Here is a 16,585-nt window from a genome sequence, read left to right as displayed (position 1 = left end):
CCAGCTACAAAGCAGATACGTGTGTGGCCAGAGGGGTCCTCAGAGGCACTCCAAGACTGTTTTTCCACCACTGACTGGAGCATGTTCAGACAGGCGGCCACCTACAACAACACCACAGGTCTCCAGGAGTACACGGAGACCGTCACTGCCTACATGAGGAAGTGCATGGACGACGTTACAGTCACCAGAACCATCTCCATTCGGGCCAATCAGAAGCCATGGCTGACAGGGGAAGTCCACAGGCTCCTGAGGGCTCGGAATGCTGCCTTCAGAGCTGGGGATGAGGTGGGCCTGAGGACAGCTAGGGCCAACCTGTCATGAGGCATCAGGGTGGCCAAGAGACAGTATTCCAGGAACATTGCTGTCTACTTCAACGACAGCAGAGACACCAGGAACCTGTGGTGGGGGATTCAGACCATCACAGACTACAAGCCCTCGCCGCAGACCTGTGATAACTCCACCTCTCTGCTGAATCAGTTGAACGACTTCTTCGTTCGCTTTGAGGCAGACAACAGCACCACGGCACAGAAGACCCCACCACCTCCCGGTGACCAGGTGCTGACGCTGTCCCCAGTCAGTGTGAGGAGAGCTCTCAGGACGACAAATGCACGGAAAGCCCTGGGTCCTGATAACATTCCTGGTCGTGTCCTGAGAGACTGCCGAGGAGCTCACAGATGTCTTTACAGACATCTTCAACATCTCGTTGAGCCAGGCTGTTGTCCCCATGTGCCTCAAAGCCACCACCATCATCCCGGTCCCGAAGAAGCCGTCTCCCTTCTGCTTCAATGACTACCACCCTGTCGCACTCACTCCCATCCTCATGAAGTACTTCGAGCGGCTAGTCATGTGGCATATCAAGTCTGCCCTCCCCCCCGCCCTGGACCCTTTCTAGTTTGCATATCAGTCCAACTGTTCGACCGATGACGCCATCTCCACTGCCCTCCACTCAGCCCTCACCCACCTGGAGACAAAAGACTTGTATGTCAGAATGCTGTTCATAGACTTTAGCTCAGCATTCAACACAATCATTCCTCAGCAGCTCATTCATAAACTGGACCAGCTGGGACTCAACACCTCCCTGTGCAACTGGCTGCTGGCCTTCCTGATGGGGAGACCACAGGCTGTATAGGTCGGCAGCAACTCCTCCAGCACCATCACATTGAACACGGGGGGCCCCCAAGGATGTGTGCTGAGCCCCCTCCTCTTCACTCTGCTGACCCACGACTGCACACCAACATCTAGCTCTAATCTCTTCATTAAGTTTGCGGATGACACGACTGTGGTGGGTCTCATCAACAATGGCGATGAGACAATCTACAGGAGTGAGGTGAGCCGCTTGGCCATGTGGTGCAAGGACAACAATCTCCGCCTGAATGTGGAGAAGACGAAGGAGATTGTTGTGGGCTTCAGGAGAGCGCACACCCAGCATGTTCCACTAACTATCGATGGTGCTGCAGTGGAGAGGGTGAGCAGCACCAAGTTTCTGGGTGTACACATCTCTGAAGACCTGTCCTGGAGCAACAACACCACATCACTGGCCAAAAAAGCCCAACAGCGTCTGTACTTCCTCCGCAAACTGAGGAGAGCAAGAGCCCTGGCCCCCATCATGCACACATTCTACAGAGGCACCATCGAGAACATCCTGACCAGCTGCATCACTGTGTGGTACAGCGCCTGCACCGTGTCCTGCTGCAAGACTCTGCAGTGCATCGTGAGTGCAGCTGAGAGGATCATTGGTGTCTCTTTCCCTTCTCTTATGGATCTCTATAACTCCCGCCTCACCCACAAAGCCATCAGGATTGCAGGTGACCCCACCCACCCATCTCACAGCCTCTTCAGTCTGCTACCGTCGGGGAGGAGACTGCGGAATCTCCGGGCCAAAACCAGCAGGCTCAAGGACAGTTTCTATCACCAGGTGGTCAGGAGGCTCAACTCCCTTCCTGTTCTGCCCCTCCTCCCCCCTCTGCCTTCTGCCACAGATTCTGCCCGCACACCCCCCTGCCCCCCATTCAGCATCTGACATGTCACCCTCACAGTCCCCCCCCCAACACACACACACACACACATACTCTCAACGTTCATTCACACACTGAACTCAGGGACTGTACATTTCACTTTACCTCGCTCATTTGCACTATTCCGCACTACCTCACCTTAACAGCTATTAGTTTGTTTATACTGCTTATTTCATGTTTACCTGCTATACCTCAAGTGCCCTTGACTGTTTATTTGCTCCAATTTATGTGTGTGTGTATATAATTTGTGTGTATGTGTATGTGTGTGTGTGTATATATATATATATATATATATATATATATATATATATATATATATATATATATGTTTAGTCGATGTCTAGTTCTTATCTAGAGCGTTTATACTGTTTATTTCAATTATTCTGTTTTTATGTATTGCATTGCCTGTTTGCACCATGGGTCAGAGAGGACTGAAATTTCATCTGTGCTGTATGTCGAGCATGTATAGCATATTTGACAATAAAGTTGACTTGACTTGTTTCAGGGTAAGTCAACATTCATAATAAGTGTCCTATTCCTTCGATTGCTTGCATTCTGATATAAGCAAGAGCGGGGGGATATGTAAGTGAGCAGTAGCTCACAGTTGATCTTGTTCTTCCTGTTAATAGCTGTCACCCCTCCCCCACCCCCTTCACACACACGGGTCTGGTCCTGGTCTTGACTCGGTCTTGCTCTGTCCTCATCTTGATTTTGACTTGATCTCAACCCCTCAAAGTTTTGGTCTTGTCTTGGTCTCGATACACTATAGTCTTGGTTTAGGTGGTCTTGACTGCAACACTAGTTCACTCATCCTGCCAACGGGTGATGAGCTTTTGCCATCATGTGTTGTCCATTGTCTGTCCGGCGTCGTCCACATTTCACGAAAATCACTTCTTCTCTCTCAATTCTTCACCGATTTTTATTCTTTTTGGCAGGAAGGTAGGTCTGCCTGGGGTGCATATAGCTTCTACCCAAATTTGCACAATTGCAATTAATAATGAAGATATGGAGTAATTAAGCCCAATGAGCAGTTTCCACACAAATCGCTTCTTCTCCCTCAATCCTTCACCGATTTTAATTCTTTCTGCCATCAAAGTACGGGTACCTAGGGTGCATATAGCTTATACCCAGATTTGCTTAATGACAATTATTAACAAAGTTATGGACTAATAAATCTTAATGAGCAGTTCAATAAAAATTGCTTCTTCTTGGTCAATTCCTCGCTGTTTTGGATTCTTTCTGGCAAATAGGTCGGTATTCCTAGGGTGGATATCGCTTCTATATATAGCGTGTATATAGCTTGCAACATTTATTGCGCAAGGTGGCCCACTTTAGATCGTTCCTTCTGCACTAGATGGGGCCTGAGTGAGCTATGCCGTCATCAACGGTCTCGTTTATTGTGCCAAGTGCTAATTTTAAGTTATGACTTCATTCCCCATCTCGGCATGTTTGGCAGAAAAAAGTATGAGCAGTCTGTTTGTCACAGCATGTGAAGCTCATAAAAAGTTACTTTAATGCCTGTTTTACATTTACAGGCCTGAATGGTTACTGGTACTGTTGTATTATAGTGAATTACTTTAGCTATTAACTTTTTTCTTGTGAATCCATCTAATGATTTAATGTTAGTTATACGAGTGAAAACTCGATGATTTTACCTCTTCAAAACAATAATTAGTGTGGTCAAGGTTATAGATTTAATCAAGTACTGTGCTGAATATGAACTGACCTAAAGCCAGTGCTTCAAGAAACTATTTAAAGTAGAGACAGGATGCTTTACACCTTTCAGTGTGCGCGGCCATGTTGATTTGATATTGCATCATAAACCGGGAAGGAACTGATAGTTTGGATGTCTATCCCAAGTTCACACATTGAAATTATGTGTGTAACTCGTGTAATTTGGAAACAGCCCAGATCCTGGCTGATGAAAGCTACCCAGAGATGTGGGGTTTCAGGTTGCGGGGGAAACCAGTGAAAGCTCAAAGGATTTACACGATCATGAAACTCCTGAAGAAACTCCTTAGTCATGAAACTCCTTAGTCATGAGCCTAAACTAATGAGTTAGTCATCTTTCAAAAAAAATCATGTGTATAATGAGACATTCTTTCAGAATGAAAGTGCAACACTCCTACAGATAACGACTGTAGGACTTTGAGCGGGTGGGTGGAGCACAGAAGTACAGCAGGCCATAACTGAATTCCAAAAAAACTCTTTATTTGCAGCTTTTCAGCTTTACAATCTCCCAGTCACACAGGCACGCGCACACACATCAGTCGTCTGGTTGGGGAGAGAGCTCCCTTCCTCTGCTCTCTCTCTCTCCTTATATAGGGCGCGGTCACTGGGGAAGACACACAAACACAGGTTAATTGACATCAGGTGCAGTGATTTCTGCCACTTACCTTCCTTGACTCCGCCCTCCGGTCACAGACCGACGCTTGACCATGCCCCCGCTGCCACATACCCTCACCACCCGACTCAGGCCGGGCAGCCGTCCGGCCTGCAGCCGACTCCCCCCCCGACGGGAGATGAAGTCTGCCACGACCATCTGTGCCCTCGGCCTGTGGATCACCTTGAAGTTAAAGGGCTGGAGTGCCAGATACCAACGGGTGATCCGCGCGTTGGCATCCTTCATGCGGTGGAGCCACTGGAGGGGCGCGTGGTCTGAACAGAGGGTGAAAGGGCATCCCAGCAGGTAGTAGTGGAGGGCGAGGACCACCCACTTGATGGCTAGGCACTCTTTCTCAATGGTGCTGTAGCGCCCCTCACGCACCGACAGCTTTCTGCTGATATATAGCACGGGGCGATCCTCCCCCTCCACCTCCTGGGATAGAACAGCCCCCAGCCCTCTGTCTGACACGTCCGTCTGCAACATAAAGGGGAGAGAAAAGTCAGGGGAGTGTAACAGTGGCCCCCCACACAGTGCAGCCTTCACCTCAGAGAAAGCCCGCTGGCATTGCTCCGTCCAATGGACCGGATCTGGTGCCCCCTTTTTAGTGAGATCAGTCAGCGGGCTGGTGACGTCCAAATAATTAGGTATAAACCTACGATAGTAGCCAGCCAGCCCCAGGAACTGTCTCACCCCCTTTTTGGTCTTGGGCCTCGGGCAGGCCGCAATCGCTGCTGTCTTATTAATTTGGGGATGCACCTGCCCATTGCCCAAGTGGAAGCCCAGATACCGTACTTCCACCCGCCCAATCGCACACTTCTTCGGGTTGGCGGTGAGACCCGCTCGCCTCAGCGACCTAAGGACGGCCCTCAGGTGTTGCAGATGCCGCGGCCAGTCATTACTATAGATTATGATGTCGTTTAAGTATGCGGCCGCATAGGTGGTGTGGGGGCGGAGGACCCTGTCCATAAGCCGCTGGAACGTAGTGGGCGCCCCAAACAGCCCAAAAGGAAGTGTGACAAATTGGTGTAAGCCAAACGGTGTGGAAAAGGCCGTTTTTTCTCGGGATAGTGGTGTCAAGGGGATCTGCCAATAACCCTTTGTCAAATCCGGTGTCGAATAAAAGCGAGCCGTGCCTAGTCGATCTAGCAACTCGTCAATACAAGGCATTGGGTACGCATCGAATTTAGACACCGCGTTGACTTTTCTATAGTCCACACAGAACCGGACCGACCCGTCGGCCTTGGGAACCAAGACCACTGGGCTGCTCCAGTCACTGTGGGACTCCTCGACGATGCCCATTTCGAGCATGGCCTCGAGTTCTTCCCTAACCACCTTTTTCTTGTGTTCAGGCAGCCTGTAAGGGCGGCTGCGCACTACCACCCCCGGGGGCGTCTCAATGTGGTGTTCTATGAGGCGGGTGCGGCCGGGCAGGGGCAAGAACACGTCCGAAAATTTGGTCTGCAACTGGGCAACCTCTGTGAGTTGGGTCGGGGAGAGGTGGTCTCCACAGGAGACCAGAGAGGTAAGCGATGTCAATGTTCCCTTTTGAACCTCCAGCCCCAGCTCCGCCTTCTCTGGAACCAACGACACCAACGCCACAGGGACCTCCTCGTTCCAGAGTTTGAGCAGATTGAGGTGGTAAATCTGTAGCACCCCACCCCTGTCCATTCACCTCACTTCATAGTCAATGTCCCCGACTCACCGTGTGACCTCAAAGGTCCTTGCCACTTGGCGATCAATTTGGAGCTCGACGTGGGCAACAGTATGAATACTTTATCTCCCGGTGCGACCTCCCTAAGGTGCGTACCCCTGTCGTACAGGTGGATTTGCCGTTCTTGGGCCTGCCGCAAATTCTCCTGGGTTAGGTGTGTGAGTGTGTGGAGTTTTGCACACAGGTCGATAACGTATTGAATTTCATTTTTGCTTTGTGAAGGTCCCTCCTCCCAATTTTCCCACAGTACATCCAGGATGCCATGCGGCTTATGCCCATATAATAATTAGAACGGGGAGAACCCCGTGGAGGCTTGTGGGACCTCTCGCACTGCGAATAACAGGGGTTCGAGCCATTTATCCCAATTGCGTGTGTCCTCACGTACAAACTTTTTAATTATATACTTGAGGGTGCGATTGAACCATTCGACTAAACCGTCCGTTTGTGGGTGATAAACGCTGGTGCGGATCGGTTTAATTCCCAGTAACCCATACAGTTCACACAGTGTGCTTGACATAAACAAAGTGCCTTGATCAGTCAGAATCTCTTTGGGGATTCCGACTCGGGAGATGACGTGTAAGAGTGCTTCCGCAGTACTATGTGCTGAGATATTGTGAAGAGGCACTGCTTCCGGGTATTGCGTTGCATAGTCCACCAGAACTAAAATAAAGCGATATCCTCATGTTGACCGATCTAATGGCTTGATGAGATCCATCCCAATTCTTTCGAACGGGATCTCGATTAATGGTAGAGGGTGCAAAGGCGCTTTTGGAATGGCTGCTGGATTTACTAACTGGCATTCGCGGCACGCCGTACACCACCTACGGACATCGCCGCGAATCCCTGGGCAATAGAACCGGGCCATTATTCGGGCTAGTGTCTTATCCTGCCCCAAGTGTCCAGCCATGGGATTAAAGTGAGCCGCCTGGAATACCAATTCCCGGCGACTCTTTGGGATCAAAAGTTGTGTGATCGGCTCCTTAGTCTGAGTGTCCTGCGTCACTCAGTATAACCTATCCTTCATAATGGAAAAATAGGGGAAGGATGGGGTGGCGTTTGGCTGGAGCGTTTGACCATCGATTACTCTCACTTGGTCAAATGCATGCCGCAGAGTCTCGTCTCGTGACTGCTCTAACGGGAAATCTGCGAGGGATTCCCCGAGAGAGGGAGGAGGAGCCTGCTGCTCCTCACTCTGACGCGGAGATGACGTAGACGGCTTTGTGACAGCTGCTCCCACCAATGCCACACCGGGACCTCCCCCTGCTGAACTACGGCAAGACCCACTCTTCACTAAATGAGTCATTAACTCCTGAAATCCCAGCCAATCAGTCCCCAAAATTATCGAGTGGGTAAGGCGAGGATTAACCAATGCCTTTACACTAAATTTTTCCCCTCAAAATAGAATGTGGACCGACACTAAAGGGTAGTTGTGAACATCCCCGTGCACACACAACACCTTCACCAATTGTGCTCCCCCCAATGCCTCGTCTTGCACCAGGCTTTGGTGGATTGAGGTCTGATTACAGCCAGAGTCCACCAAAGCCTGATACATATCCCCTTGGACACTCACCGGTATGCGATACCCTCCGGCCCGATCGAGGGCAGTTCCTGGCGCATTGGGGATCCGGACCACCGCGCCCACCTTCATTACCAAGCACTGATGTTGGAGGTCCCCCGGCTCCCCGCAGCGCCAGCAAACCGGCCCGGGCTCTGTCTCTGCACCGGCACTCTGGGGCTCACTCACCTGGGGGGGGGGGAGACAGACACGGAAGCGGGAAATGGGAGGGCACCGTGGGTGCAGCGGGCCGGCTGGGGTGGAGCAGGCCCCTGCCTTTGCGGTGGGGGAATGGGGCGAAGACAAGACACAGAAGGGGAGGGGAGGAGAGAGAGAGAGAGAGGAGAAGAGGCGATCTGCGATCCTGCCGTTGGAACAGCCGCCAGATGATCTTCCGCCAACTCGATGGCCTGATCCAGCGACGCCGGGCAGTGGCACTGGACCCACTCCGCAGTCCCTTCAGGAAGTCGGGCGATGAACTGCTCCAGTACCACCAGATCAACGATTCCCTCGGCGTCGCGGTTGTCGGCCCTCATCCACCACCAGCAGGCATCCCGGAGTTGCTGGCCAAACGCGAATGGCCGGCCGACCTCCTCTAGGCATAGAGTGTGGAAGCGCTGGCGTTGTTGGTCTGGGGTGCACCCCACCCGCTGGAGGACGGCCCGGCACAGGTCTGCGTAGACCAGCCGGCTGTCGGCGGAGAGCTGTAGCGCGGCCAGCTGCGCCTCGCCTGTTAGCAGGGGGAGGAGGTGTGCCGCGTGCTGTTCCACCGGCCAGCCCCAGGCCTCTGCTGCTTGCTTGAAGATTGCTAGGAAGGTCTCAGGGTTGTCGTGCGGGCCCATCTTCATTAGGGTGAGGTGGGGAGGGCCCGCCAATGCGAGGAGGTGCCGGAACGCTTGACGATCTTCCTGTTGCGCCAGCACCAGGGCCTCGAACCTTTGCGCTTGCTCCTTTCGGAGGGCGACCAGCGCCTGGTGCTGGCTCTGTTGGGCTGTGGCGAGGGCGTGGATCAGGTCCGCGAAGGGGGAGGACTCCATGGGGCTGTTCTCCTCTGTGCTCCTCCCGGGTTTCGGCACCACTGTAGTACTTTGAACGGGTGGGTGGAGCACAGAAGTATGGCAGGCCAGAACTGAGTTCCAAAAAAACTCTTTATTTGCAGCTTTTCAGCTTTACAATCTCCCAGTCACACAGACACGCGCACACACACATCAGTCGTCTGGTTGGGGAGAGAGCTCCCTTCCTCTGCTCTCTCTCTCCATAAAACGGTCACTGCTGTGCAAAATTTTAGGCCAATATCTCCACTAGTTTCGGAGATATTAAGCCTTCAAAAAGGTGGCGTGGCCCCATATTTAGCATAAAAACAAGTGTTACAATCAAACATCCATAGTTTGATGGCTAATAACTTTTGAACTGTTCGCACTAAATGGTTCAAATTTGCACACATGATTCTTTGATACAATAAGGCTCTGTACACAGAAGGAGAGCTTTGTATGTGACATATTTGCAGATTTATGGCGTGCCAAATATGGCTTTCTGGAATGCGCATTTGTCCATGGCAGCACAATTGGCTCTCTATATCTCCAGATATAATGACACCAGATGTCTGATTCTTTTTCATATATGAGACATGTTATAGTACTATCAGGAAAACATGTTATATCTATGACAAAAATTATACTTGTCTCATATATAGGCCCCTAAAAATGGAAAAAAGCTTGTCGCGTCTGTATTTTGAATGCTTATAGCAAAAACCTGACAAGGTCTACCAGAAAACAAATTAGATCAGTGAAAAGAGCAAGGTCTAATTGATATACGTACCAAATATGAAGTTGGTGCTGTGAAGAAAGCTATTTCATTCAAGCTGTTGAATATAGAAGGTTTTATGACATGCGAAAATGCCATTCACAAGGTTACATCACATGCTACATCATTATTAATTCAAATTCTCTTGACTATACATATATGTAGTATACAACCCCGATTCCAGAAAAGTTGGAACAAAGTACAAATTGTAAATAAAAACGGAATGCAATAATTTACAAATCTCAAAAACTGATATTGTATTCACAATAGGCAGAGGTGGAAAAACTGGATTGACAAAGTAAAAGTCCTGCTTAGGTTTTCCTTCTGCCTGTGCTCTCAACACAGGTGATTTCACCAATTAGCTCATCAACCTGGCTTAGGGGATGTGGTAATTAGAATCAGCTGGTTCATTGAATTGGCTGGAGCAAAAATGTGGCAGGGTTTTTACTTTCTGCACCCGGGTTTTTCCACCTCTGTAATAGAGACAACATATCAAATGTCGAAAGTGAGACATTTTGAAATTTCATGCCAAATATTGGCTCATTTGAAATTTCATGACAGCAACACATCTCAAAAAAGCTGGGACAGGGGCAATAAGAGGCTGGAAAAGTTAGAGGTACAAAATAGGAACAGCTGGAGGACCAAACTGCAACTCATTAGGTCAATTGGCAATAGGTCATTAACATGACTGGGTCTAAAAAGAGCATCTTGGAGTGGCAGCGGCTCTTAGAAGTAAAGATGGGAAGAGGATCACCAATCCCCCTAATTCTGCACCGACAAATAGTAGAGCAATATCAGAAAGGAGTTCGACAGTGTAAAATTGCAAAGAGTTTGAACATATCATCTACAGTGCATAATATCATCAAAAGATTCAGAGAATCTAGAAGAATCTCTGTGCATAAGGGTCAAGGCCGGAAAACCATACTGGGTGCCCATGATCTTCGGGCCCTTAGACGGCACTGCATCACATACAGGCATGCTTCTGTATTGGAAATCACAAAATGGGCTCAGGAATATTTCCAGAGAACATTATCTGTGAACACAATTCACCGTGCCATCCACCGTTGCCAGCTAAAACTCTATAGTTCAAAGAAGCAGCCATGTCTAAACATGATCCAGAAGCGCAGACGTCTTCTCTGGGCCAAGGCTCATTTAAAATGGACTGTGGCAAAGTGGAAAACTGTTCTGTGGTCAGACGAATCAAAATTTGAAGTTCTTTATGGAAATCAGGGACGCCGTGTCATTCGGACTAAAGAGGAGAAGGACGACCCGAGTTGTTATCAGCGCTCAGTTCAGAAGTCTGCATCTCTGATGGAATGGGGTTGCATTAGTGCGTGTGGCATGGGCAGCTTACACATCTGGAAAGACACCATCAATGCTGAAAGGTATATCCAGGTTCTAGAGCAACATATGCTCCCATCCAGATGACGTCTCTTTCAGGGAAGACCTTGCATTTTCCAACATGACAATGCCAAACCACATACTGCATCAATTACAGCATCATGGCTGCGTAGAAGAAGGGTCCGGGTACTGAACTGGCCAGCCTGCAGTCCAGATTTTTCACCCATAGAAAACATTTGGCGCATCATAAAACGGAAGATACGACAAAAAAGACATAAGACAGTTGAGCAACTAGAATCCTACATTAGACAAGAATGGGTTAACATTCCTATCCCTAAACTTGAGCAACTTGTCTCCTCAGTCCCCAGACGTTTACAGACTGTTGTAAAGGGATGTCTCACAGTGGTAAACATGGCCTTGTCCCAACTTTTTTGAGATGTGTTGTTGTCATGAAATTTAAAATCACCTAATTTTTCTCTTTAAATGACACATTTTCTCAGTTTAAACATTTGATATGTCATCTATGTTCTATTCTGAATAAAATATGGAATTTTGAAACTTCCACATCATTGCATTCTGTTTTTATTTACAATTTGTACTTTGTCCCAACTTTTTTGGAATCAGGGTTGTATTTGTAAATATGATAAATGATTTACAAATCTCACAAAAGTCAATTACACAAATTTAATTCTATTTATGTAGACTTAGCATGTGTATTTGAAGCGTTTGAATAACTGGTCATTTTCTTTCACCACACCAGACGGAACTACTCGTCTACCAGCTGATGTGATTGGTGCATCTATGATCTTTATGATGTGTATCAGTGGAACCCAAATTATATCTTCTCTTCTGGGCCAACTGTAAGATTTTGCAGGACCATGAGGGTGCATAAATTGTACTTGCACATCCTGTTCCTCCTCCGATATTGCACAGATATTACCAATCCACCATTGCTGGTCATACAAACATGCAACATATTTTCCTGGGATCATGTCTGACAGGGTGTAACCTTCTTTCATCAGTGCTACTCACTCATGTCCACAATGAAGCTTGGTCCACCAGACACACTGCTGATCTGCAACTGGCTCTCTGAGATAGGAACAAATGAGTGGTTGTCCCTTGTTCCTGGTATTGTTGAGGACTTTGAAAGTCTCTTCTGAAGAACTTTGCCATTGCTTGTTACTTCCCCCTTTTCAATCCAAATGAAATGGATGTTTTTTAAGTTTTTTTCCGCCCACACAAAGAGATCTCATGGTGTCAGTATGTGTTGTGACGTAACTGCCTGTAAGCTGTGTGACCTTTGTACTGTAGGTCAACATGTGATGACCGAGAGAGTATAAACTTTTCTTTAACTTACCATAACTAGGTTTTATGCTATGTTTTAATCATTAAATTACAGATCTATTTTTGATAAACATGCAATTAATTTAACATTTTTAGAATCTATAAAAATATGTATAATTTTTATATATAAATGTATGCATACTACTTGTCCAGGGTGTACCCCGCCTTTCGCTCGGAGTCAGCTGGGATAGGCTCCAGCTTGCCTGGGACCCTGTAGAACAGGATAAAGCAGCTAGAGACAATGAGATGAGATGAGGTGTATGCATACTGATTAAGTTAAATATTCAATTTAAGCAAGTTGTTACTCTGGTACATTGTCAACCCTCCATTCCAAAATATTTTTTTCTGAAATTTTTGTTCGTTAATAAATTAATAAAAAAATTTAAACATGCCACTTTATTAGGGAGCTTCAAATGAGGTCAATGCTGATCAGTCAATAAACCACGAACATACATTTATACCACTATATAAATGATGAATATGCTCACTCCATGTGACCTGTCTATCTTCAAGACAAAAATTCGCCTATTAATATTTATCTGAGTAATTAGTACATTAGGCTTTTCTCATCCCCCAGCCTGAGCTACCCTATCATATGGTTAGTGAAAGTTTACACTGAACTTTATCACTCAAAGTAAAACTAGGTCACGCAAAGTGATTTCATGTCATAGTCTCCTTGACCTCATTAATATTGACCTAATTAAAGTCAGCTGCACATCTTTGACTTTTCCCAAACAGAAGTCTATAATGGATCATTAACTAGGATTAAAATGCTAGGAGGAGTTTTATGCCAAAGGAAAGAGCGGAAGAACGAAAAGAATAATAAGAAACCGTGCAATTACAATGTATTTTGCCTTTTAGAAGGCAAAATACAATTATGTAGCATGTGATGTAACCTTGTGAATGGCATTTTCACATGTCTTAAAACCTTCTATATTCAACAGCTTGAATGAAATAGTTTTCTTCACAGCACCAACTTCATATTTGGTACATATATCAATTAGACCTTGCTCTTTTCACTGATCTAATTTGTTTTCTGGTAGACCTTGTCAGGTTTTTGCTATAAGCATTCAAAATACAGATGCGACAAGCTTTTTTCCATTTTTAGGGGCCTATATATGAGACAAGTATAATTTTTGTCATAGATATAACATGTTTTCCTGATAGTACTATAACATGTCTCATATATTAAAAAGAATCAGACATCTGGTGTCATTAAATCTGGAAATATAGAGAGCCAAAAATGCTACCATGGACAAATGCGCATTCCAGGAAGCCATATTTGGCACGCCATAAATCTGCAAATATGTCACATACAAAGCTCTCCTTCTGTGTACAGAGCTTTATTATATCAAAGAATCATGTGTGCAAATTTGAACCATTTAGTGTGAACAGTTCAAAAGTTATTAGCCATCAAACTATGGATGTTTGATTGTAACACTATGCTAAATATGGGGCCACACCCCCTTTTTGAAGGCTTAATATCTCCGAAACTAGTGGAGATATTGGCCTAAAATGTTGCACAGTAATTATTAGTTACAAGAGCATCAAAATAAAAAATTATGAAGCAAATCTGAGATGGTAAGTCGGGAGCCTTCTGGTGATTTGGCACAGAATTACCCTACAGTGACATGAATGTCATCTTGGATATGAATGTCATAGCAATATTTGGGCTTTCAGTAATTTCTTTGAACTGTTCTTTTTCTGTGGCAGAGTGATTGTACAGCATAGGTCTTTCATTAAAAAACACTAGAATTTGGTGCACTAGTTTTAATTTTCTTTGGGTTTTCTGAAATCAACACAGGGTCAAAATTATACATACAGGGTCAAAACTATACATACAGCACACCTAATATTTGGGTGAAATGTCTCTTCGCAAGATTCACCTTGACCAAACATTTTTGTTTACCATGAACAAGCTTCTGGCAGAATTCTGGTTGGATATTTCACGACTCTTCATGGTAGAATTGGTAGAGTTCAAATACATTTTTTTTTTCTTGGCATGGACCTGACTTATAAGCACAGTCCATATATTTTCAATAGGGTTGAAGTCAGGACTTGTTTTAACCTTAATGTTAGCCTGCTTTATCCTCTACAACCAGCTCTGATGTGTGTTTGGGTTCATTGTCCTGTTGTAAGTCTCAAGTCGTGTTCAAGTTTCTGATGGTTTATGCTGAAGAATTCTGAGGTAGTCCTCCTTCATTATTCCATCCACTTTGTGCAATGAACCAGTTCCACTGGCAGTAAAATAGCCCCAGAGCATGATGATCCTACCACCACCACCAGCTGGTACAGTGTCCCTCTGTACATGGTGGTCATTGTGGCCAAACAACTCAATCTTTGTCTCATCTGACCATACACCTTTCCTCCAGAAGGCTTTTTTCTTTGTTGGTGTGGTCAGCTTCAAACTTTAGTTAAGTTTGAAAGTGTCAATTTTGTAGCAGGGGGTTATTTCTTGGATAGCAGCCTCTTAGTCCATGGTGATCTGTAGACAGTGATCCAACAGCTTCCATTTCATGGCAGAGCTGTGCCATGGTGGTTCCCAGGTTGTTCCTGACCATCTAAACCAATTTCATTTCAGCAGAGGGTGACGGTTTGGGTTTTCTTGGAGCAAAGTGGCTTGGCGGAGTTTGCATGTTCTCCCCGTGTCCGCGTGGGTTTCCTCCAGGTGCTCCGGTTTCCCCCACAGTCTAAAGACATGCAGGTTAGGTTAACTGGTGACTCACGGTATATGAGCTGATAGCCTTGTAATAGAGTAGCCAATCAGAGCATGTGATTGCTCATATCCAGTGAATGTGGAAAGAATAATTGTGGATATGATGACCTTTTCTGCAAGGAGATGTTTATTTCATATTTATGGAAAGAATCTCCAGTGTAAGCACTTGGAGAAGCGTTGATGGTTTTTCCACCATGGGAGAGTCATCACACAGGGGATGTTGAAATCCTTTCATATTTAAGAGAGTTTAAAGGGAGGCAGATAGGGAACAGCTGTGTACAGCAAGTACAGTGTGTCGTTCTTTAATAAATGAAAAATTGCTGTGGTGTAAGAGGAATGAAAGACTTTGCTATGTGCTGTTATTGGAAAATAAACAGCTTCCGGGTGGCAGCTTTATCTCTGCTTGATGTACGGCCGCATCACAAGGCAACACGTTCTGTACGTTTTTCACTGATTCTACACCTTGTCTGCAGCTGTATGTTTGATGTACATTTCGAAGCCCTGATTTGTTCAATTCCACCCAGACAAATTTCAAATAAAGGCAAAAAAAAGTGTTTTGAAATGAGGAAACTTTTTTTTGTCATTCATCATCAAGTTGGGGGCGGCACGGTGGTGTAGTGGTTAGCGCTGTCGCCTCACAGCAAGAAGGTCCGGGTTCAAGCCCCGTGGCCGGCGAGGGCCTTTCTGTGTGGAGTTTGCATGTTCTCCCCGTGTCCACGTGGGTTTCCTCCGGGTGCTCCGGTTTCCCCCACAGTCCAAAGACATGCAGGTTAGGTTAACTGGTGACTCTAAATTGACCGTAGGTGTGAATGTGAGTGTGAATGGTTGTCTGTGTCTATGTGTCAGCCCTGTGATGACCTGGCGACTTGTCCAGGGTGTACCCCGCCTTTCGCCCGTAGTCAGCTGGGATAGGCTCCAGCTTGCCTGCGACCCTGTAGAACAGGATAAAGCGGCTAGAGATAATGAGATGAGATGAGATCATCAAGTTGTCATACAGTCTAATGACAAACATGATGTTTCTGAATGATTTCACAGACAATTGCAAAATCAAAACCATTAGTCATATCATATGAAAACACAAGTCATGAGTTTGGCAGCAGATTGTAATTGAAAATGTGTTTCTTTTGTTTGTTTTTTTTGTTTGTTATTTTTGTTTGTCATGTATTTTGAGTTTTAGTTGAAGTGATGTAGCATGCCTTAGCATGTTTTGTAGTACAGTCCAAACTAATTGAGGAATTCTTTGCCAATTGTTTGTTATTATTAAATTTACAGATGATGTTGATTATTTGTTGCAGTCTGATTTTATTCCTGAATTATTTAACAGTTATTGGAGCTTAACCATCGTGGACACTGTTCTTCATGTGCTTCCTGACAGGGATGTCCTGTAAACCAGGTGCGAGAAGTTCTCTCTCGGGTGCCAATGGCACAGAAATTCACTAAATACTGGATCTGCCAAGTGCGGCTGATGGAGCAAGAGGGTAACCTTGATGTGCTGCCCATATTTGAGGAAGCTGTTCGTGTAGTCAGAGAGGTATGTCTTTTCGTTTTCCAGAGAAGTTGAGATATTTTACAAAGTGCAGTAAAAACAAGTTTGTGATTTGTCAATTGATGTGAACCTATGGCAAGGCAAATTTATTTATATAACACATTTTAGACCAGGGTTCCCATGGGTCCTTAAAAAGTCTTAAAAAGTCTTAAATACAACTTTCGGTTT

The 16,585-nt window shown here is 46.0% G+C and overlaps 1 protein-coding gene across 1 annotated transcript in view; it reads left to right on the top strand.

Annotated features, from left to right (window-relative positions):
- Positions 1 to 16,585, top strand: part of ckap2l (cytoskeleton associated protein 2-like) — a 127,725-nt gene that overhangs the window by 94,137 nt on the left and 17,003 nt on the right. The window contains exon 6 of the mRNA XM_060907411.1: positions 16,247 to 16,402. Coding sequence (XP_060763394.1) covers positions 16,247 to 16,402 — 156 coding nt within the window. The remainder of the gene's footprint in view (positions 1 to 16,246; positions 16,403 to 16,585) is intronic.

This window comes from Neoarius graeffei, chromosome 24 (assembly GCF_027579695.1).
Source record: "Neoarius graeffei isolate fNeoGra1 chromosome 24, fNeoGra1.pri, whole genome shotgun sequence".
In the NCBI taxonomy this organism is placed as follows: Eukaryota; Metazoa; Chordata; class Actinopteri; order Siluriformes; family Ariidae; genus Neoarius; species Neoarius graeffei.
This window is presented reverse-complemented; position numbering and strand designations above follow the sequence as displayed.